Source organism: Salminus brasiliensis, chromosome 19 (genome assembly GCF_030463535.1).
Source record: "Salminus brasiliensis chromosome 19, fSalBra1.hap2, whole genome shotgun sequence".
NCBI lineage: Eukaryota > Metazoa > Chordata > Actinopteri > Characiformes > Bryconidae > Salminus > Salminus brasiliensis.
In genome coordinates this window covers 27,412,554-27,434,219 of record NC_132896.1, presented here as the reverse complement: position 1 = coordinate 27,434,219, position 21,666 = coordinate 27,412,554, and the positions used below count along the sequence as shown (strand labels likewise).

Sequence of the window (21,666 nt, the reverse complement as noted above, 5' to 3'; positions counted from 1 at the left end):
TTTTTGCAGAGAACAATAATAAAAAGTATAAAATACTTACAAAAATCCGCAACAACGTACATATAAAAATAAGATCTATCTTCTCCCGAACATTAGGAAATGCATACATACAAAAAAAAAAAAAGGAGAAAAAAAAAAAAAAACCCATAAATAAACAAGAAGCCCTGTTGGACACGGAAATGAGCACGCTCATTAGATGCAGACAGACAGGTGGCACGCACACCCAGTTCTCAGGTTGGAAGAGTCCACTTACCCCACAGTAACGCATAGGAAGGAAGGGGGGGGGGGGGGGTGTTTCTGTGGGCTCCTGCCTCATTTGGAAACATTGCAGAAGAACAGGTTCTGCTTTAGTGTAACATGTTAAACAGAAGCGATGGCGTGCCTTCGCGTTAGTGTTGTAGTGTAATGCTTAAACCCGCAGGCCTCCAGACCTCTTTAAACCGTTTACTTCCCAGCCTCACTGTTATGGAGCACATTCACAGAACAGACACTGGACCTCTCCGTACAGAGCATGAAATGAACCATAAGAACCGCAGAGATTCTGCTGTTGAACCAAAAACGCTTCACAACAGTTGTGGATGTGTAAATTAAAGAAAAAACTCAAGGCCACGGATGCAGGACTAAGGCAGGACTGACTATATGTAAAGGGTATAATTATTTTATCAGCATAGGAGTATAAAGGCCAATGTCCATTAAAAAATAAAAAATAAAAAAAATAAAATAAAAGGTACAGAAAAACAGTCTGGCCCTACACTAGTATTTTAGGACGCAAGCAAAGAAACAGATTGAGGCAAAAGTAGGTAGTCTGTCTGAAGCTTAACAGCAAAAGGCAGAAAAGCAGTGTGTGTGCATGTGTGTGTGTTTGACCCATCACATCTGGGTTCTAATTCAGTGGTTTTAGTACTGAGCCACAGGTTCAGTAGTAGAATGTTTTTTTCTTTCGATCTTTTTTTTTCTATAGTTTTTTTTTAATCTACACATTTTTCATTCCAGCCCTGGGAATACTCAATACACACAGGCTTTTGGTCCTGTGCCCCTCACTCCTTATATTATATACATACCACGTTTACATACGCAGAAATACAAAACAGCAGTTCTGAAGTAATGTCACTCTACATGATGACAACTGTCCAGACAACTCACTGATAAGAGTCTTAATCTTCGCACATCCCTTAAATGCAACGTGCAAACGCGACTGGCTTGCATGAGAACTGAATCACTGATGACTAGCCAGCAGCTCATCCAGGTCATCCATCCACTCCTGCGTTGTCTGGTTCTTCAGCAGCGAGTCCACCAAGTCGCTCTCCACAGGGAAGCTAGGTAAACTGCCCCCAGGCTGGGTGCTGTAGCCAAATGGCAGCTGTTGACCAGCTGTCCGGGTGACCTGGTAGGCCTGGTTGCACTGCATGCCCGCTGTACGGTTGGGCACCTGAGCTCCCTGTGGCTGCCCGAACGAGCTCAGGTCAGGCAGCACCTGTTGGGACTGAGGTGGCGCTTGCTGTCCTTGCTGAGGCTGCTGCTGCTGGTTGGGAGGAGGCAGCTGCTGTCCCATGCCAGGGTTATTGGTCCTTTGCTGGGCCATGTTGGGCATCATCTGCCCAGGGTTCATGCCTGCCATGGCCCTCCCTGTCGTGCCATTTCCCATGCCGGCCTGAGGGAAAGGGGCGCTGCCAGGCAGCTTGGGCATCCGTGGCTGCATGTGGAAGCTAGAGTTGTTGAAGCCGGCAGGCATGCCACCACTGCTGGGGTTAGGCTGGCCTGCCATGCTCTGCTGAAGAGCCGGGTGAGACTGTTGCTGCTGCTGCCAGGACTGGGCCTGTGGTTGCATCGCACCTGGGATACTGGTAGGCAAAGAGTTGGGTATAGCTGAGTTCATGTTGTTAGCTAACGCGTTGGACATGTTAGGGAGACGAGCTAACTGCTGCTGCTGCTGTTTCAACAAGGCAGCATTAGGCTGGCTCTTGAGATGGGCCTGCTGCTGGGCCAGAACGGTCTGTCTGTAGGCTGCAGGCAAGGCTGACACGGGTAGTCTCTGGTTAGGGTGAGATGGGTGCATGGGCATGTTGCCATACAGAACCTGCTGCACATCAAGTCCACCCGCACAGGATGACAGGCTCATGTCCGCTTGACTGGCAGCTGGAGGGGCACCAGGGGTGGGGCCTCCTCCCTGACCCATTCCCATCACACCTTGTGTTTGTGTGAACATGCGCTGAGCACTGGGAGCGGGACCACCAAGAGAGTTCACATTGCCCATAGACTGAGAAGAACCTACATGACAAAGAGAAAAGCAGATGCAAAGTTTATATTATTAATATCATCATTTCAACAACTGCATATATGTTTACTTTTACTCAGCAAGAAATTCTGCACAATTCAGCACAAAAGCCTTTTATTCAACTATCACAAACCAGCAGCCAGCTAAGCAGCCACATACTTTAACATATCCAAATATTTTAATACCAATCTCATATATTTGATGCATTCCAGCTTATGTATTCCAAATATGTACTAACAAAACTGTGCATTAGAAAGAATAATTACTGATCTTCATACTGGCCCATTTTTGGTCATATTGCACTTCCCTACAATGCACCATCCATTGCGCAAAGTAGGGGTAGGCAAAGGGGACCAGGAGTCCAGAACAGTTGGCTAATTTCACTGCCTTACACTCAACATTTTCAGGTGTGCATAAGCAGGAAAAGCACAAACCTGTGCAGTAATCTGGCCCTCCAGGACCGGAACTGCCCCACCCCTGGCTTAAGGCAACAGGCTTTTCGATATGCTAAAAAGTTGATCAAAGATGCTACTGTAATAATGCTCAGTCTTAACCACCAGAGGTCGGTGTGGCTTCAGGGTTTTGTGTAGTATAATTCCCAGCATGGACGCAACTAAAACATATCTGTGAAGATCTTGCAAAAAACAAGACAAGTTTTAACTAGCACCGTGTCACATTTAATTACGCTTCCAACAGCAGCAGTGCCCACTCCCCGTACTCCCTCTAACTGTTTGTTTGCGATTCAAATGACTCAGTCAGTAAGCATACTTTGCATATCAGGTGGGCAGAAAGGCTTACAGTGAACAAAGCCATACCTGTATGAAAAGACTGGACCAAAAGCCTTCGACACACAGGCCCATTAACAGGAGTCAGATGGGAGAGGGGTGGGGAGAATTTATTTATTTATTTATTTATTTTTAACTCAAATCAGACAAGCGGTCACCTTTCTGAAGAAATCTATGGTAAAATGTTTAGGATATCACAAGTAGAGGAAGATTCTTAAGCCATGTACCTGGAAACTGAGAGACTTGTGGCTGCTGCTGGAATGGGTTCTGCTGGGCGGAGGGGTTCTGTTGGTCCTGGTACTGAGGCGGGGGGCGGGTCAGGTGCCTCTGCATTTGCTGTTCCTGCTGCTGCCGCTGCTTCTCCTAAAGGAGTGACACAGACAGCCATTTTGTTATGAGCACCCTGCAATATTAGGAGCAACCTACTGGGTGTACCATAAAAATATCAACACATCAACATCCATATCCTGTTCCCTATGAGGCTGGCACCTCCTAGAGGACACGCAAAGCAATGCAGCTGTTCCTGCTCATTTGGAATATCACTGGATAAAGCCAATTAATCGGCTTATATGATTGAATAGCAGTAAACCATGTCCATTCGAAAAGTCACTTGACAGGGTTGAAATCGGTGTAGGCTTAACGTTTAGGCATGAGTAACGCATTCAATGTTTCTACTAATGCAATTTTAACAGTGTCTGGCATTAGATGCTGCTAAAAGGGCCTACTGAATTAACAAGCACTTCTTATTTGGCAAATGTGCATTTTTGAGAAAATCGGACCGCATTCAGCAACAAGGGCATTAGTGAGGTCAGGATACTGGATGATCACCATCCCACCTTATCCTCAACTCCTCAATTATTCCCAAAAGTATTAGAAGGAGCACCATCATTCAAGAGAATACAGTTCCACTGCTTCACAGCTCAATGCTGGGGGGCAATACCCCTCCAGCCCACACCTGCCATAAGGTATGGTGCAAATAGGTTGATGTTTATCTGCTCCAGAGGGCCCTATTCTAGGGACTTGACAAGCTATGTGCATTCACACAACTGTCAGGAATGGGTACAACTTAAAGAAGCTAGATGCATTCCTTAGATGAGATGTCTACAAACAATTGGACATAAAGTGTATGAGGAAGGCCACTTGGTCTCTCACCTGCTCCACCATCATCTGTCTCTGCTGTCCCATAAGGAACTGTTTCTGCTGTGGATTAATCAAATGCATCTGCTGCTGCTGCTGCTGCTGTTTCTGCAGGCTGCTCAGATAGGGCAGGTTACCATGGTTTGCAGTCATACCGCTGCCACCCGGCTGCCCTGTCATGGCGCCACCAGGGCCTGGGACATGAGGACCTGAAGGGTAAGTACCGGGCTCCTGCTAAAAACAAAGAAAGGAGAATTTACCAAATCAGAATAAAGAATTTATAGATTAATACATTTCTAAAGGTTGCTTTGCTGCAGTAGACATTCATTCCACTAGGGGGCAGAGTACTAAACTCTGGACTCCCCAGAAACAGTTGAGCAGGTTTAGGCCAGGAAAGAACACCCAGATTGTGGGAAAATAGCAAATGAGGAGGGGTAAAAAGAAAGTAAATTCTGGCATTAATGAAACTAATGCTGCAGTGCATTGACGGTACACTGAAACATTTATCACCTGCCAGATTGATCAATTTTACTCTGTGGTTCTGAGCACCAGCACTGATCGTTCTTCATGCTCCAACAGCTCAGAAAGAGCTTGACTGGTTGAGCTGTATTGGGATTGTATGAGCAGAGAGAAAATGGCTGAATGCTACAACGCCACTTCATCTCAGATCTGTGCAAAACAAACTGAAATCACTGGCTGCTTAACATTCTCACAGACGGTTATCTCTGAACACTAGAGTAGCAGCCAAACAGCGTCTGAACCACTGAAGACTCAACTCAGTCCAGAATGAGCAAACCGTAGCTGGAAAGGAGACTGAGAGACACACAGCCCGACATATTAAAGAGGATGGAAGGAAAGAGCAAAAAGTTCATCTTGTGAGAGAGGAAAAAACCCAAGTGGGTTAAGCAGCTATATTTAAATAGGGACAGCAGCAAGAGGGAGAGGGGGGCTGATCCCAAAATACTCTTAGAGGGACGAAAGCCAGGGGAGGGGGAGGACCGACGCATGAAAGACTGCTTTGTCGTCCCTCTGTCCCACCCTCCCTCCCTCCCTCCAGCTCACTTGCTCACTCTTACTCCCTCTGTTCTTCCCACTCTCCCACCCGCCTTCTCCGTCTCTCCCTTTCTCTACCGACTCCTCTGTCACAGGGCTGCAACCTCATGGCCCATCCCAGCCCCCATCCTCGTGCGCGAGTGTGTGCGGGTGCGTGAGCGACTGAGCGAGAACGCCTGCCAGCGCTCTGCTCCTTAGCAACCAGCTGCCTGACCCAGACAAACTGTGTTCATCCCCAGGGCTGAAGAGGCCTGCTGCCAGACACACACACACACACACACACTGGACAGAGGAACACCAAAACAATACAAACTAACAAGAATCAATGGCATCAATAATGTACAAGCTTAAAGCACCCGACAACCGGAGGGCAGACTTAGGACAAATATTAAAACCATAAAACCACAACCACTAATACCTACTAACCCACAGACACAGGGCTGTAAGCCTCCTTTTTTAAGATTCTAGCACCAGGGCTGTAGGCCAAAATAAACAAATATGTAGCAGTGTTGAATGGAGGCGTGTTTGGATGATCTATCGTGTATTATATTATGACCGTGTGTTTTTACAGATGGACTTGAGTCATTACAAATACCAGTGGCTAGGTCTGCTTCCAACAGTTTTACTATATTGATATACTACAGTATTCAAATGTTTTTGTCCCGTCTAGTTTGTCTCCTATTCACTAAGATGTTGATGTGTACTGGCTTTGGCCACACAGCACACTAAATAAGACCAGTCATGTACACGACTGCCACTGTAATTTCACACCTTCAATTTATATTGAAAATCTGTTGGCATGACTCTTCCTTTGCACTTACTTCTCACCAGGAGACTTTCCTCTTCTCCATTTGTGAAATTCTATGTTAAACCAGAGATGATCTAAATGAGGAGACAGCAACTGGCTGAAATATGAATAGGAGCTCTCATAACGCTCAGCATGGCGAATGTTAACAGAAAAATCCCACCTTTCAGCAAAATGGGTCAATTAGCCACAATGGGGAAATCTGCAAAGTGCAGCAGCCAGAACACACCAGAAAAAGTTCTCTTCTCTCCCCATTCACAAAGAATAAAGCCTGATGTCGTATGACTGGACATAACTGTCCAGCGGTGTTGCAAAGATGGTCAAAGAGTAAAAACTAGCTATACGAACAATTTTGTTCTGCACATTTTTAAATGATGACCACTCACCAAATACATAAGACTCGTTTCTGGACATTTGGCTGGAAAATTACAATTCTCATGATAAAATATTAAGACATTATATGTGTAACACACTATTAAAACTATAGTTGTACTAGACTTCACTATCTAAAGCTAAGCACAGTGATTTTTCTTCAACATTTGCTCAACTACATCTAATTAAACCAGACTAGTTATGTTCTGTTATGCAACATGCAGTTGGTCAGTTTCAGTATTGCAGAGATCCAAGCTAAACTCAACTAAATTTACCATAATGGAGATAATAAAAAAATCTTGTCAAATTGCTCATCTCCATGTTCAGGCTTCTCCGACTGCATCAGGCTCTCACTTCTATGTGTAAAGATTCTGCTCCACAGTTCTCACCCTCTCTCTCCAAAGCCTGAACTGTTTCACACATGAAACTTGGTCACATTACGGCTAAATTGAAAACAAAATGCATCATTTTCTATGAACGGATTAATAAATAAAGTGGGTCTGAATATATTGTGATGACTGTCACTACTGGCAGATATGAGGAAACAATGCTCAGTTACACACACTGTTGTCTCACGTTGCAAAACTCAAAACTTGAGGAGAGATAACACCTTCTCACAGTGGTCACACAGAGTCAGCATCTTGGACAATTTGTGTAGCCAAAAGTCTTATATAGGTCTTCTCCATCTAGTACAGGTACCCCTCCATCACCCTGGCTCTATGAGTGAGCGCTCACACTTTATTACAAGTAGATTATGCCAGTATTACCGTGTGTGTGTGTGTGTGTTCCCTTGTGGTCAAACAATCTCCAATAAACATACTCAGATATGTATTACGAGAATGTATGAGCCATCTATTGTTTTACTGTTCCTCAAAACAGTTTGCGGCCTCAAGAAGCTGCATCACCTTGATGAGAAACTGTTGTTCACAGGAAGTAAAACTGAAACTTTTTTTTTTTACATGAAGAGTAAAATCAGATATCTGATCATGCTGGAGTCACATTTTAGTGATAACTCTGAACAGAATCCGGTCACAGTAGATCCTTATACAAACTGCATGTTAATGCTGGGTGCAAACAGGCTCAGAGGTTTTCCTTGGTCTTTAATGTCTCATCATGACCTCCACAGCTCTGCAAAGTTGTATTTATTTATTTATTTTTTTATTTTTTTAGATCCGACACTGCACAAAACAAAAACTGTACATCCCTGGGATGTGAGCATCTACTACTTTCAGATATTTAGACAGTTGCTTAAAGGAGCTCAAGTTTGATAAGTGTTAATAAAAGATACATTTATTTATAAATAATTTATAAATAATTTTTATATATAATATTAAATATTTTATATATAAATAATTTATAAATAATTATTAAAAGTAAAATAATTGATTAAATCTGAAAATCTGATTCAGCTGACTGTTCCTGGTTACGTTTTGTGACCGGCCTCCGGCTTGATTTGCTAATCAATGCTGAGACCTCGTCTCAGACAAATCTGAGCCTCCGCAAGAGATTTGCACAGGCCTCACTGCAGACTGTGCCTGTGTTTACTACTACTACTCAGTTAAAAAAGGGTGGGCCAAGCGCATGCATACAACTGTAGGTTCAAGTAGTAGCAGATAAGCCAACAAAAAATAACTGTGGCTAAAAAGAGTGCTGGGTGGAATCAGTTTGGTGTCCCAACGTACATCATAGAAAATTGTATTAAATTTCAGTTTTTGCCAGATGCTACTCATGCCCATCAGCACATGAAGTGTGTGTACTCCCCTCCTGATCGGACTATCAGCTTAGACATAGCCATAGTAGCCTGTAAATGAACTTCTGTCAATAAAGATATGTTGTATTTCACAACAAGCAGTCAGTACAGCAGTCCATAAGTATTTGTACAGTGACATATCTGCCTCTGTACATTAGGCTTTAAATGAAGCAATGTGTGACCGAACTTCAGACATTCGGCTTCAATTCAAGGAGGTTCAACAAAAAAATACTCCAGTATCTGTTCAAGAATTAACTGTCTCCATTTACACAGGTTTAGAATAAATGAACAATTAAACATGAGGATTCATGTTCCAAATACTTGGGTGCAATTTCTAAAAGTCTAAAACCCATGGACATCGAATGCTACATTTTCCCCCTTGAGCCACCTTCAGTTGCTGCTCGTTTGTGGGTCTTTTTGCCTTCAAATTTGTGTTCAGTAAGTGAAAAGCTGCTCACTAGGGTTGAGGTCAGGTGAAAGATCCAGCCATTTAAGAGGCAGCCTTTTGATGTTTTCTGTTTAGTTGTTACCAGTGGTTTGCTGGTTCCATGTGCAATTATTAAAGACTTTGTAGACTTTGACAGAGATCTGTCTTCCTGCTCAAGAGTGTGTTTGACCTGACCAGATGTTATGAAGGGTTTTTTCTTCACCAAGAGGAGAAATCCTTAATGATCTACTTTAGTTGTCTTCTGTGGTCTCCCAGGCCATTTTGTGCCTCTCAGCCCAACAGTGCATTCCTTCAATTCAAACCACTGATTCGGTCACTCCTGTAAATTCAGCACTCTCCCTATTAGGTTTCTTTAGTTTTCTAGCCTACATGGACAGCTCTTTGGATCATACATCGAGAGCTTCAATGAACAGCTACCAAACGCAAATTCAAGACTTTGAAACAATTTGTCATGAAATAATGAGGGAAAAGTCCATATTTTCATATCATGTGTTCATATTTTTTTTAGGCTTGTCAGCTAAAGATTAATCATCAATTAATGATCAACTAGTCATAACTAATTATAGTGGATAGGTTTTTTTTAAACCACAAAGGACAAACCAGTATAGAAATGGGGGTTTTAGTGGAACAATAACATGTATACTATATGAAAGTGGGGATAAAAAGGTTGAAGTGTGGTGGGTTTGGCTGTATGCAGCTGTGGTGCACTGACTTACCTGTGTGTGTGGTAGATGTGTTGGGGGTCTAAAAGGCATGCCACCCGGCCTCTGCTTTATTTGCTGCTGCTGCTGTTGTTGTTGCTGCTGCTGCTGTTGTTGCTGCTGCTGCTGCTGCTGCTGTTGCTGCTGCTGCTGGCGGAGGATGTTAAGCAGGACTGCTTTATTGGGCACTTGGGTTGCAGGCCCTCTAGGCGGCCCTGGCGCTCCAGCTTCAAAGTGGCTCAGGGGCTTAGTGTTCCTGTAGTCCAACAAGGCTGCCTGACCCCCTGGGCCAGAAGGGTGACTGAGGGTGCCAGAGGGAGGGGCTGGGTGACCCATTGGGTGCATGGGGTGGGCACCTTGCTGCATATACCCTCCTGGGGCTCCCGCTTTGGGTGAGCCTTTGTTGGGCTGCTGTCCGGGCATGATCAGAGACTTGGAGTTCTGAAAGTCTGGAGGGTAGAGTGATGGGCTGGTGGGCTTCTCTAGGCCAAAAGTGCCTCCTAGCTGACTCTGCGTGGGAGTGTTCTGAGGCCAGGTAGTGGGGTGATTGGGCTGCTGGTGAAATTTTGGTGCCTGCTGCTGCTGCTGCTGTTGCTGTTTCTGCTGCTGCTGTTTCTGTGACTGGTGCTGGTGGCTCTGCATCAGCTGCGCCCTCTGCTGCTCTCTTGCAGCTGCTAGCTGCTGCAGCTGCTGAGCTGGCGAGAGGTCTTTCGGCGGTCCAGGCAGCAGGTGGTTCTGGAGAGGTCTGGATGGCTGGCCTGGTTGTTGCTGCTGCTGCTGCTGTTGCTGTGAGTGCTGTGGGCCAGGCAAAGCTGGAGAGGAGGCGGCCGAGGGAGCCGTGACTGGGGAGCCAGTGTGCAGCAGAGGCCCAGATGAGGAGGGTGGGACATGAGGGGAGCCAGTGCGAGAGTCCTGCTCAAAAGCAGATGAGGATGAAGCTGGGGCTGGAGAGAACTCAGCTTTTACCACGCTGGCAAGGTCAGCAGGCAGAAGATTGGAAGGTGGCCCACCAGCCGACAAATCTGGGTCCTTCCGATCCTCAAAACCATCATTGAAGAGTTCCTGGATCTCTTCGTAGGGAACAGAGCGGTTGAACTCCTCCATGAGCTCAGTCCATTCCTGCTCATTCAGGTTGAGATCAGGAAGCATGATATTCCCATTGCCCCCTCCAGTGGGCAGGATGTCGTCCATGGGCTCTTGCTTCATCTCTTTTAGGCGAATGTCTGATTCGCTGCCCCGCACCGCACATCCATCTGGCATTCCAACTCCATTCTGCTCCACGCCACCCGTGACATGTGTCCCGTTCATTCCCAGAGAGTCGGGACCTATGCCATGCTTGCTATCCATGGGAGAGAGAGGCGGCAAAGTGCCATTCGCAGCCCCATTGAGGCCACTCAAAGCATCTTCTAGACAGGACTTTTTAGATGGAGGGTAGCCATCACCAAAGCCATTAACCTGGTCACGACCCAGCGGAGACCCTGCATTCTCCAGCTTCCTCTTCACAGTCTCCTGTAACTGATGGAAAAACAAAATCAGCATCACACAAGTACGAAATCACCATCAGATTCTTAAACAAAAAGACTAACAAAGTGAAGGCACTGAAACCTGCTATATGATATGCACAGCTGTTGCAGGACCATGATTCTACAATTTCAAACACTTAATTTTTCCCCCCAGTGGAGTCGGAGTCCCTGTTGTAAAATTGTCAGTCTATTTAGTTAGAAAAACTAAAGTTGTCATATTTGTGTATATGGCGTGTCTACATCCCACAAAATAGATTTCTAGATTTCATATTTCTACTTTTATAGAACTACAAACAAAATAATTATGGGGCTTCAAACAAAAACATATCACAATAGACAATATTACAGATATCAATATATTTTGACACTGACAAAAATGCATAAACAGCTTTAATCACACAATTAAAATGTGCAGTTCGTCAGTGTTCTTAAAGCACAGAAAAGCATAAGAATGACAAAATTGATCACAATAAAATAGTTATCGCCCACCTCTACGTAGTTCATTGGTTACATAAACGGGTGAGGTCTATAGAAGTTAGCAGAAGTAGTTAGCTACCACTTTTTCGGCTGCTTCTCTAGCTAATAATAAAGTGTGCTAATTAGCTAGCTGTCCAGAGCAGTACTTAACATACAGAACTGCATCTGGTGTTAAGACCAGGGTTTAAATTCAATGCTCGCAGTTTTTGTTTAACAGAATATATATTTATGTATCTAAATAGCAAAAACAAGACACATATGAGCTTAAAGCATGTGCAGTGCATTGCCTTCTTGATTTAACCAGTATGTTATGTGCTCATACCTAATTAATTACAATTACTTGCACAGACCGTCAGTAATGTATGCTTTAAAGAAGCACCCTGAACACGAGACCAGCGAGTCTGCTCTTTCGACCACATTACCAATGGTTAGCTGAGGCGGCAGTTTCGTCTCGACACAAGCAGAGTACAGCTGAGCTAAGGGCTTGCTATGGGTAAAGTAAAACGGCTTGTCTGATCTAAACACCCTCAACACACGCACACTTCCAACGAGAGACGCGAGTTACTGCCAGGCTTCCTGAACCAGAAAAACTGGTCTCTCTCTCGCTCACTCTCGCGCACTCTTCCTCCAGCGCTCGCTCGCTCCCTCGAGTTACGCATGCACACCCACATGTACTCTCTCTCTCGCTCACACACACCCAAACGGGCCAAACTTCTCAAACCATTTCTCTGCCTCTTTGCGTCTCTTAATCTCCCCCACTTTCTCCCCTCCTTCTCACTTTCTCTCACTTCCCTTCCGCCCCCCCCCTCCCTTCCCCTCAGTCTCTCGCTCACTCTCTGCCTTCATGACTCCCCCACTTCACAACCACCATCACCACAGGCCCAAGCCACATGAGACTAATTACCATGTGTATGGATGTACAGAACACAACAAAAGAGGCAGCGCTACGGCTGCAGAGGTTTGTGAGAGCGTGCCGAATTCCTGGCCAGGCGCAGCTCGCCTTTGAAGCCCCCACTGACACAATGGGCTCCCTCCAGGCCCGCGGCTGAAGAGCGGCGGCCCCAACCCAGGGCCCAAGCAAGAGCTGCTCAGCCCAACCTAGAGCCACTAAAAAGCTGGACTAACTAACACACTGTAATGATGACCCACTTTAGCTGTGTGATGATTAAAGGAATTACATGATGACAACCCATAAACCTCAGTTACCACAGTTAACCCGTAATTATAAAATGAGAAATCTCAACAGTAACAGAAAAAAGTTCTCACTGTAAAATGTTGTTATACAGTCAAAACCACCCTTCAGGCCAGTTATCAGGCCAATTCTGATACTGTATCAGCACAACAGTGGCTGCGAAAGATGAAACGCAGGCCAAGAGCCCTAACAGGGTGGATGAGTAGTACTGAGTCATTCTCTGAGGGAGGGGGGAGCCCACATTGCTGCTGCGATACCGGGCCTAAAATCTATGCACTGTGAAGAGAACATTTTCTGAATCCCTGAATCCATTTGCCAGTTTCCCTGCAAAACGATTAAGACACTGAAAAACACAGCGCACATTGTGAGCCGTGCTGAACACGAGCTGAAGACACAGCAAAAAGCACACACTGAACTGAACTTTGACCAAGCTGTGTTCAGCGAACAAATATTTCCTGTTCCAGGGTAAGGGTCCAGTATGGTGACATGCATGCATGCATACACACACACACACACAGAGAGTTGTCCTGGGGCATTGGGAACAATGGTGAGTCAACTGTGTGGGCGAGCTGGGGGATGGGTTAGCTTAGACCTGAGTCATCCTGAACGCCCTGTGCAATCACCCCCTTTCTTACTACAGCAGTTCTGTCCTACAGCAGCAACTGACCAATTGATTGGGTGCTAACAGCTTTCAAACGAGCACTGGACTATGGTGATTTTGCCAACACAAATACAGCGATGCGACAGGCAGAGGAGGTCTGTTTCTTTAAAAATGATAATACTTTTTTTTTTCTGTACCACAAAAGGAGTTCCGGGTGTTTCTGAACAAAATGAACCACTCCCTGAAGAAAAGGATTTTCTGATTAGTAATGAGGGGGAGCCCCACAGGTAGGCAATCAGCCAAATTACAAGAGGAGGGAACAGACAACGAAAGAAGAAGAAAAAGCCAGGGAAATAAATAAATACGTTACACAAAACTAAAGAGAATTTGGGTGTATGGCTGCCTTTTTGCATGTAGTCAAAAGTTAGAAAAGCGGCAAAATTACTTGGAATAAAATCGAACATGGAATTTTTACTGCAGGTTATAAGGGTGTTTTATAAGGGTTTGCGTTCTCCTGTAAAGTTGCCAACTTGTAGGTCCAATGTTTTTGTGCGATGTCAACGATATACTGTACATAAACGTCAAATCGTAAATAAACCTAATCTTTTACAGAAGCAAAAATCACTTTGGACAGGATTCCTTTGGTTTTCAGGTGCTGCCGTCCTTTTGGGTAGGTCGATCAGGTTAATTTGCTCTAAAGCCGATCACAGTCTCTTAACGTCAGAGTTTTAACCCTTTATTTTTGTTTTCTGAGACATTCTGGACTGAGTGATATCGTTTAGTATCGTTTCGATTTTTCTTAAATCTACTGTTTTATGCTGTGTATTAGCATTAGCCTCCACTCAGCTCTAAACGTGCTGTTCAGTGGTAGTTTGAAAACAAAGCAAGGCATGACTAAAATAACCGATGCCCAATACATTCAAATGTGGACTGGATCAGGACTCCCTTAAGCTGTGCTGGTCGTTGTACTCGAGAGGGGTATCTGGTTAGTGGTGTTAAAAGTAGTCATTCTGCTTCCGCTACAAAGCACATTACTTTGACATATTTTACAAATATTGGAGTTTGAGTAAGAAACGGTTCAAGAAAAGAAACTCCAAAGTGACAAATACAGCACACTGAGCAGAGTACCACACCGGCTTTAATGGGTTAGACATGGACGGTCAAAAACATGTGTGTTCTAACCTACAGTTAAGGTCTTGCTATGCTTCATTGTAGGAAGCCTTCATTTTCCATGTGAGGGAAGAAACATCACACAGCAAAGCATCTGATTGGTCCGTGTTAGAGTCTGTACTTTACAGCCTGCAAAAATGACCATAAAATGCCATAGCACCACCTGCAGGACTGGAGCACTCGTACGGCAGAGTCTTAACCGCAGAGAGTTTGCAAGCTTGTAAGCCTGTGAAGGAGGGTTCGACTTCGCACAATCCTCAAGAGCTTTGTTTCGCTGAAAGTATACAGTGTCCTTTAAGATGCCCTCTGGCACCAGCAGAAATAGTAATAAAATACAAGTAAGCCACTTCCATTAGCAGCTAGATACGCGCTTCCCATCATGTTCCACAGATAATGGCGAGATCAGTTTCTATCCTCCACCCTTTCTTTACTGCATCTCTAATTCTTGTCTCAACAGAACCTTGATGCAGAACTCTACCGGCATTTTGTTCCAATCAAGCTACAACATTTACAAGATTTTTAATTCCTGTGGTCTGTGTTCAGCGGTAAACCTCACTGAAGTTGTGCTGCAGTGTTTGTCTCAATCCATGTCAAAAACCTTGATGGCTTGACATGTTCAACCACTTTCCTTTGTGACTTGAAACACTGTCATACAGCACTGTGGTTGTCCTGTGGTCCGCCAGGCTGACTGCTATTGCTAAACTCACTGGTGATACCCTCTTAAAACACCTAACGGTCGATTTTGACACATCGTATGTTCTGAATACGTCTCTGATTGATTTAACCTGATATTTCTGGGCCTGCATGTTTAGAGTGACAACAGCAACAGACTAAACTGACACACCAAAAATCAACTTTCTTAGCTGTTTCACTAAAACACACAGGGACACTCAATCCAATAAGTCAACTGTCCAATATATTTATAGACTTGCTCAAACAGAACTTTACAGGATTCAAAATTTTGTTTATTTGTGAGAACTACCCTACAAAACAATAAGCATAATAGTGATGTTTAATTATTAAGCACAACTGCAGGTTAAGTGTATTAACAGTGTAAACCAGTGACTGCATAAATGAACTGAAATCAGCCATTAACATTTTTAGGCCGATGCAAACATGCCTAGCATACTGTATAAGGCATGTTATTCCAAGCAATGATAGGCATGAATTTAAGATCAGTAGTCAGTTTCCACATAGTAATAGCTTTATCTAAAGGCCAATGCTGATGAAAGACAAACGCATGCCAACAAACAAATACTTGATTATTAGAATCATTCAGAGAAGCCCTACAGCATAAATACAAACATTTTGGTTTCAGCGCAAAACACAGTCAGGGCAAGGGTGAGCTGAAGGCAATCAAGTTTTACATCTTTCAAAACGTGTTGCAGACAACGCTCTGTATGACTCGAAATGCAAAGCTGGCCACGGAAACACTTCTGACCTGAGCAAACACCTGGTCAAAGATGTTTCTAAAAGCTAAGAAGTATACCATATTTGATAGCCCGAAAGTAAAGTGTCCAGCAAACGCTGCCACTAACATTAGCAGCATGCCTACAGCCAATTCTAACTTTCACAAAAGGCTGAACCATCCATGGGTGATGAAATTTAAGTGAGGAACTGACAACTTCTTAGACATCCTCAGGGATCTTATCGCCAGTTAATAGTGACCAACTGGAGGTTGTAGTATTGGATTTGGGAGGGGAGAATGAGGTAGAGAGGGTTTTATTTTGTGTGTAAAATTCCCTTCCAGGTTTTGGTACCTCGCTAATACAGCATATATATATATATATATATATATATATATATATATATATATATATATATATATATATATTAAAGTACTGTTATATTTCCTAACTGATAAAACACTGTTAGAGAACTGTTTGTTTAAAAAACCTAAGCCTAAATGTCCATTCCCAAAATTAAGCACAAAGATTTCAAACAGATTCAGTTTTGATAACCGGTCTTCATGCTTTGTTTAGGTAAATGTAAACAGTCAACATGCACATCCCTTAATTCTGGAGCTCATCTCTTTCATGGACCATGAGGTAATAAATCATGGTGTAGATGAAAGGCATGCTGATGTCCCGCAGACCATTTTGCTTGAGTTTGATGCTGCAACCATCTTCAGAACAACACAAATGAGCTAAAGTGTGTTTAGGAAGAGTGCAATTCTCAGATTTTAGCACTATATTTCACTCAACCACACTGTCAGGTATCTACAAGGTATTCTGTTAAGTAGCAAACCAGGTAGTTTCGTAACACTTGGGCCCATCTCTAAAATATACCAGCAGGACCGATGAACCTGCTGGACCCCTACACAACCATGCTGAGCCGACACGTTGGAACTTTCCAACAAGACATTTTCTCTAGAAATACCCAAAACGCTGGGTTGGTCCTTCAGAATGACAACTTCTCAGAGCCTAGTCAAATTTCAAGAAAGAAGCGTTCAACGCTTCGCCTGAACTTTACGGTTGAAGAGAAAGGGGCATTCTGACGTCGTCATGTCTTCACATGATCGGTCAAGCAGTCTGCTCTGCTGCCCCACTTAACCTGCCTATTCAGCATGTGGAGGTGACCGGTGCATTTGGTGTGCAATTCAAAATAAAGCCTCAACTCAAATCTGCTCTATAACAGCACACTTTACGCCTGTTACAGGCTAAGCAGGGGCTGTCAACATAACGCACAGAGTTTAAAGTCAGGCCTGTCAGGCTGCAGTCAATCTGCAGCACTAGTGGGTTTCAATGGAAGGAAACTGCTGTTCTCACGTTTTCAGGAGCTGACGACGACAACAAAGATCTGAGGTGAGCGGATGCTTCCTCCTGCACTAAAATCTTCTGAAGTGAAACTAAAATCTCAAGGCAGGACACCAAAGTCTTTTCGCTTTACCACGGCCAGTGTGGATAGGCTCGGCCTTGCCCACAAAGCAGTGTTGACCATACACAACAACACTGAGATCATGTGACCGTGAAGCATGCCTGCCTGGGTTCATCCACACAAACGGATGCTGCTGCTGCTGCCGCTGCCACAGATACTACTAACAAAAAACCCCTACTACCAACCACCCCTCTTCTGCACATGATAGTCCTTCAAAGTTGCTTCAACACCCCTCTTTTAACTCCGGGTCTTGCTAATTAACTGATTAGCACTAGTTAGATGAACCAAGCCAAATGTCAAGTCATGCCCCAACAGGAGAAAGTAGGCATCATCAACCCTGGTCAGTCCAGAATTTGGCTCAGGATGTCCAGCTTAGTTGTACAACATGTGCCCGTTGTGTTACAGCAAAACAGCCAGGATTGAGACCCAAAAGCCCACCAGCAGTGCCACTTCCCCTACTCACCGCCATCAGCGTGCTGTTCCTGCTCTGTTCTCCAGGCGCCCCTCCGCCTTCGGCCAACTCCGAGTTCGTCCCCCCGGATCCAGGTGCTCTCTGCCCCGCCTGCTCGTTAGACGCCGCCGCCGCCGCCGCCGCCGCCGGGGGCCCTTGCTGTCGGTGCTTGTTGGAGCGCTTGGCCTTGGTCTGCAGGCAGCGCTGGTGCAGCGCGAAGGTCTGCTGCCGCTCCAGCTCCAGGCGCTCCATGGCCGTACTGTCGTAGCGGTTCTCGCAGCTGTTGTGGTGCCGCCTGAAGAGCTCGATGCGCCGCCGGAGCCGCTCCATCACCGCGCTGTGGCGCTGCACGACGAAATCCGCCATCGTTGAGAAGCAGCGGCGTGGTGCTGCTGCTGCTGCTGCTGCTGCTGCTGGAGCCCTTTCCCTTTTCTCTTCTTCAAAGTCAGCACAGCTCCGGATACAAGCAACTTATAGTGCTGAATCTGCTGCTTTCTTCGCTGTGTGGGCGACGATACACCCCTCCTCCTCCACTGCCTTCACAAAACACACTTAACTGCTTCCATTTTTGTCAATATTTGCCTACCAGTGCTCTACCAGGGCAGAGGAGACCTGGACATAGTTTAGCGGCTCGACGTGTAGCTCAGTGTGGGGCCGGCCAGTTCGGTTCAGCGGGTTAGCCAACTACACAAATCACTGCCTGTCCGGGCAACAAACCCACAAACCAGAGCTGGACTTTCACCGAGAAACTTCACACGATTATCAGCAGTCGCAGCCCCGATTAAAGCAAAGGACGAATAACTGCAATTTCGCTTGTATTTTACTCAGAAAGCGAATAACGACGCGAAGTAAGGCCCCAAAACAAGCTCCACTACACACAGCCGGGGCATTCTGAGGGGACAGGTTAGGTCACCGGCCATAATCTAGCTAGCGCTGTAGATCTCGGAAATCTCCGCCACTGTAAATCCCCAAACACGACATACCGCTTTACAGGACCGAGTTCACTTTACCTGTCAGTTCCTGCGTCCTCCAAAAGTACCGATCAGACTTCCACAAACTTTCCCCCACAGCGAAGCAGCTGGCGAGTCCACTCAGCTAGCCGTTGCGGAGCGGCTCGGCTCGGCTCGGGGAAAACTTCAGTGTGCTGAGCTGAGTCTACCTAGTTAATAGCTACCTAGCCCCGACACCCCGACATGCCCTGTGTGCACACGGGGGCAGCTAAAACACCCCCAACAAATCTCCGCGAACAGCAGCTGAAATAGCCGAGTTTTTTTTTGTTTTTTTTTAAACCACTACGGCTCCAAAACTTACCCCAGCGAGCAGAGCTCGGCTACAGCCGCCGGACCGCTTCTTCTACTCTCCGACTAAACTTTGAGGCGATGGACATTTCTGAGGCGAAAAGCGGCGACCGCGTTGAAAGAAACCCCGGAAAGCGAACAGCCCCGTCTCTCACCGCCGCTCGGACTGAAACCCGGGCATGAGGACTTCTGGAAACTTTGTAAAAAATCAGCTAAGCTGGCGAACAGCGAACAGCTGATCTGCTGCGTTAAACCTCGGAGAGCTGGACGGCGCCGTGCGAAGCTACGGATGTAGCTAGCGGAGCTAGCGGGCTAAGCTAGCTAACTCGCCTCATAACAAAAGCGGGGTGAAAATCACTTCGGCCCGGGAGGCGCCCTTCAGAAGTCGCTCGCACCGCGGCCCGCAGCGGCCGGTCCTCGGCGGGCTACGAACAGACAAACGCCTCGCCGAACAGGGCAGAAACTCCTCTTCGCGGCTGCTGTTTCTATTGTTTTCCAGAGGACTGGCAGGTCTTCGTCGCCATCTTGTAACAAGTTTTTTTCTTTCTTTTTTTCCTCTCCTTTTTCTAACCCCTGCATCACGCACCCGCGTCACGAGCCGTGCGGCCCTGGCCCCGCCCTCCCGCACCACTGCAGCCAATCAGGGACGGGCGCCGCGGTGACGCGGCGAGGTCTTCGGAAAAAAACACATTCCACTACGCGCTGCAGAAACCGCCTGGCCCAGACTCAGCGCTGCACACCGGCTCGCCTTAAAGCGGATTAATACGCGAATTAAACCGAATTGTTTCCATCAGAAAACACAAACAAGCTTAGAACTGTTGTGTTGAGTTTTGATGATGAGCTTGAACCCTAGATGAGCTTCTTTGCAGTTGTTATTTTTATTATTATTATTATTATTATTATCAGACAATCTAGACGCAAACAGTGCCTTTGTTTCTTGTGATTATTAATAATAATAATAAAAAAAGTTCAACCATTTCTGATTAGTTTAATCATCGAAACCCCAAAAAAAACTCATGCATAGTGTTGCAGTGGAGAGTAGACATACTCTTAATTTCAATGTCTTATTTTTTGTTTTCAAATAATCCCAAATCACCAATAAATTGATCTTAATCATCAATACATCTTTTATGTGTAAATTTAAACATAAAACAACATCCAAATGTCCAGTAAAATAAACAATAACCACCTGACAAGCCCAAGCAAGTACATCCACCACTAATGTAACAAAAATAAATGTTGTAAATGATATGACCATCGTTTTAATATAAACTATAATAAAAGAATGTCTTCAGTGTCAGGCAGCATACTCCCAGTCTGTGAAGGTAAATCATTTTCTGTTCAGGAGTATTCAAAGGCATTAAGCTTCTGGGACGTCCGGCTCCATTTCCTAGCACAGTATAGAACTGAGCTTGGCCCGTTCTTGGTCCTGTAGAACTGTGCATTTCACATCAAACACACCTGAATGAATGAGTGAGGTAGTGTCTTATTACAGCCTGTTTAATTGTGGCAAAATGTTGTAAGTTAGTATAATCCCCCTTTAATGCTCCTCTCCCCTCTGTTATGTGATTGCAGAGGCTGGGTAGGGGGTGAGAAGCAGGGTCAACGGGGCGAAAGGCTTACTTGACATGACATCCGCCGTCTCGTCTGCTCATGTGTTGATTCTCCACTGGCCAAGTCCCTGGCCAAGGCCCTGCCTGACCCAGATTATGTAAAATTGAATTACGCAACGCAAAAATGCTCTTTTCATGCAGTTCCCAAAAATAGCCATCAGAAGTGGAATGTTTGCTACACTTGGAGCTATTTTTACACCATTGAGTAAATCAGAGCCAGCTATGTTCATTTGTCATGTGGTTGCTGTATTCGTGAGAGTGTAGCGGCTCCACGTGACGGAGGTCTGGACATCATTCGGCACAACTATGAATGAAGGCGGGGGGGGGGGGGGGGTTATTGATTGTTGCTTCTCTTATTTTTAGGCTTTAGTCTTACATCATTTCTGAATTATTTGGGACTTCAGAGGTTCCTCAGTTCCTGTAGTTGGAACTTGTCCAGCTCCTTGCAGAAGGCCTCTAGTTTTGAGATATTCTGGAGGCATCTTGCATCACAGCTTGGTTAAGGTCTATCCACAATGGCCCATTCCAAAAGCTTCAGTCTGTGTCTCTTCCAGTAGTTCATGGTGGGTTTTGAGGTCTATTTTGGGTCATTACCCCACTGTAAACCACTGTGTGCTCTTGTTAACATTAGCCTTTAACAGATGGTTTTTGGCAGTTAAGCAAGGGTGTTGACTTGCCTGTCTTGCCAGCAGACGAGCAGTTCTCCTAAACCTTTTTTTTTTTTGGTCTTTAAGATTGACCTCCACAATTCCCCTGAGTTGCGATTTCATAAAAACATTCAGCTATCTTCTCATAGACTCCTCTTGCCTTGTGGCCATTGATTATTTTTGCATTAGTAAGGTTTGCAGAGGCAGAGAATTTATAAATCTTGAAAATGTGATATTTTTTTATACATTTCTGAGGCATAAAACGGCGACAGCCGTAAAAGAAACCCTAACTCGCCTCATAACAAAAGCGGGATGAAAATCACTTTCGCCCCAAAATTTGATACTGTGCACAGTAACTATTACTACATGAATTATGATTGGCTGAAAGTGGCTCATGCTTGTGATTACTCTGCTTTCTGAGTTTATTTACTCAGCCTAACAAAATAGAATTGGTGTTAATGAAACGTGTATCGCTATAACGGACATGTGCA

General features: G+C 45.1%; 1 protein-coding gene across 3 annotated transcripts; it reads right to left on the bottom strand.

Annotated features, from left to right (window-relative positions):
• maml1 (mastermind-like transcriptional coactivator 1) lies at positions 1–19,518 on the bottom strand. 3 transcript variants are annotated; one of them, XM_072663736.1, is made up of 5 exons: positions 17,630–19,518; positions 9,342–10,841; positions 4,213–4,431; positions 3,288–3,423; positions 1–2,268 (listed from the first exon to the last, which is right to left on the bottom strand). In XM_072663736.1, exons 1-5 carry the CDS (start codon positions 17,981–17,983, stop codon positions 1,217–1,219), a joined length of 3,261 nt encoding a protein of 1,086 aa, XP_072519837.1. In that variant the 5' UTR covers positions 17,984–19,518; the 3' UTR covers positions 1–1,216. The 3 variants fall into 3 exon arrangements, with proteins under 3 accessions (XP_072519837.1, XP_072519838.1, XP_072519839.1); XM_072663737.1 differs by having other exon boundaries at positions 4,213–4,428; XM_072663738.1 differs by having other exon boundaries at positions 9,342–10,835.
• Between the last annotated feature and the right edge of the window lie 2,148 nt (positions 19,519–21,666).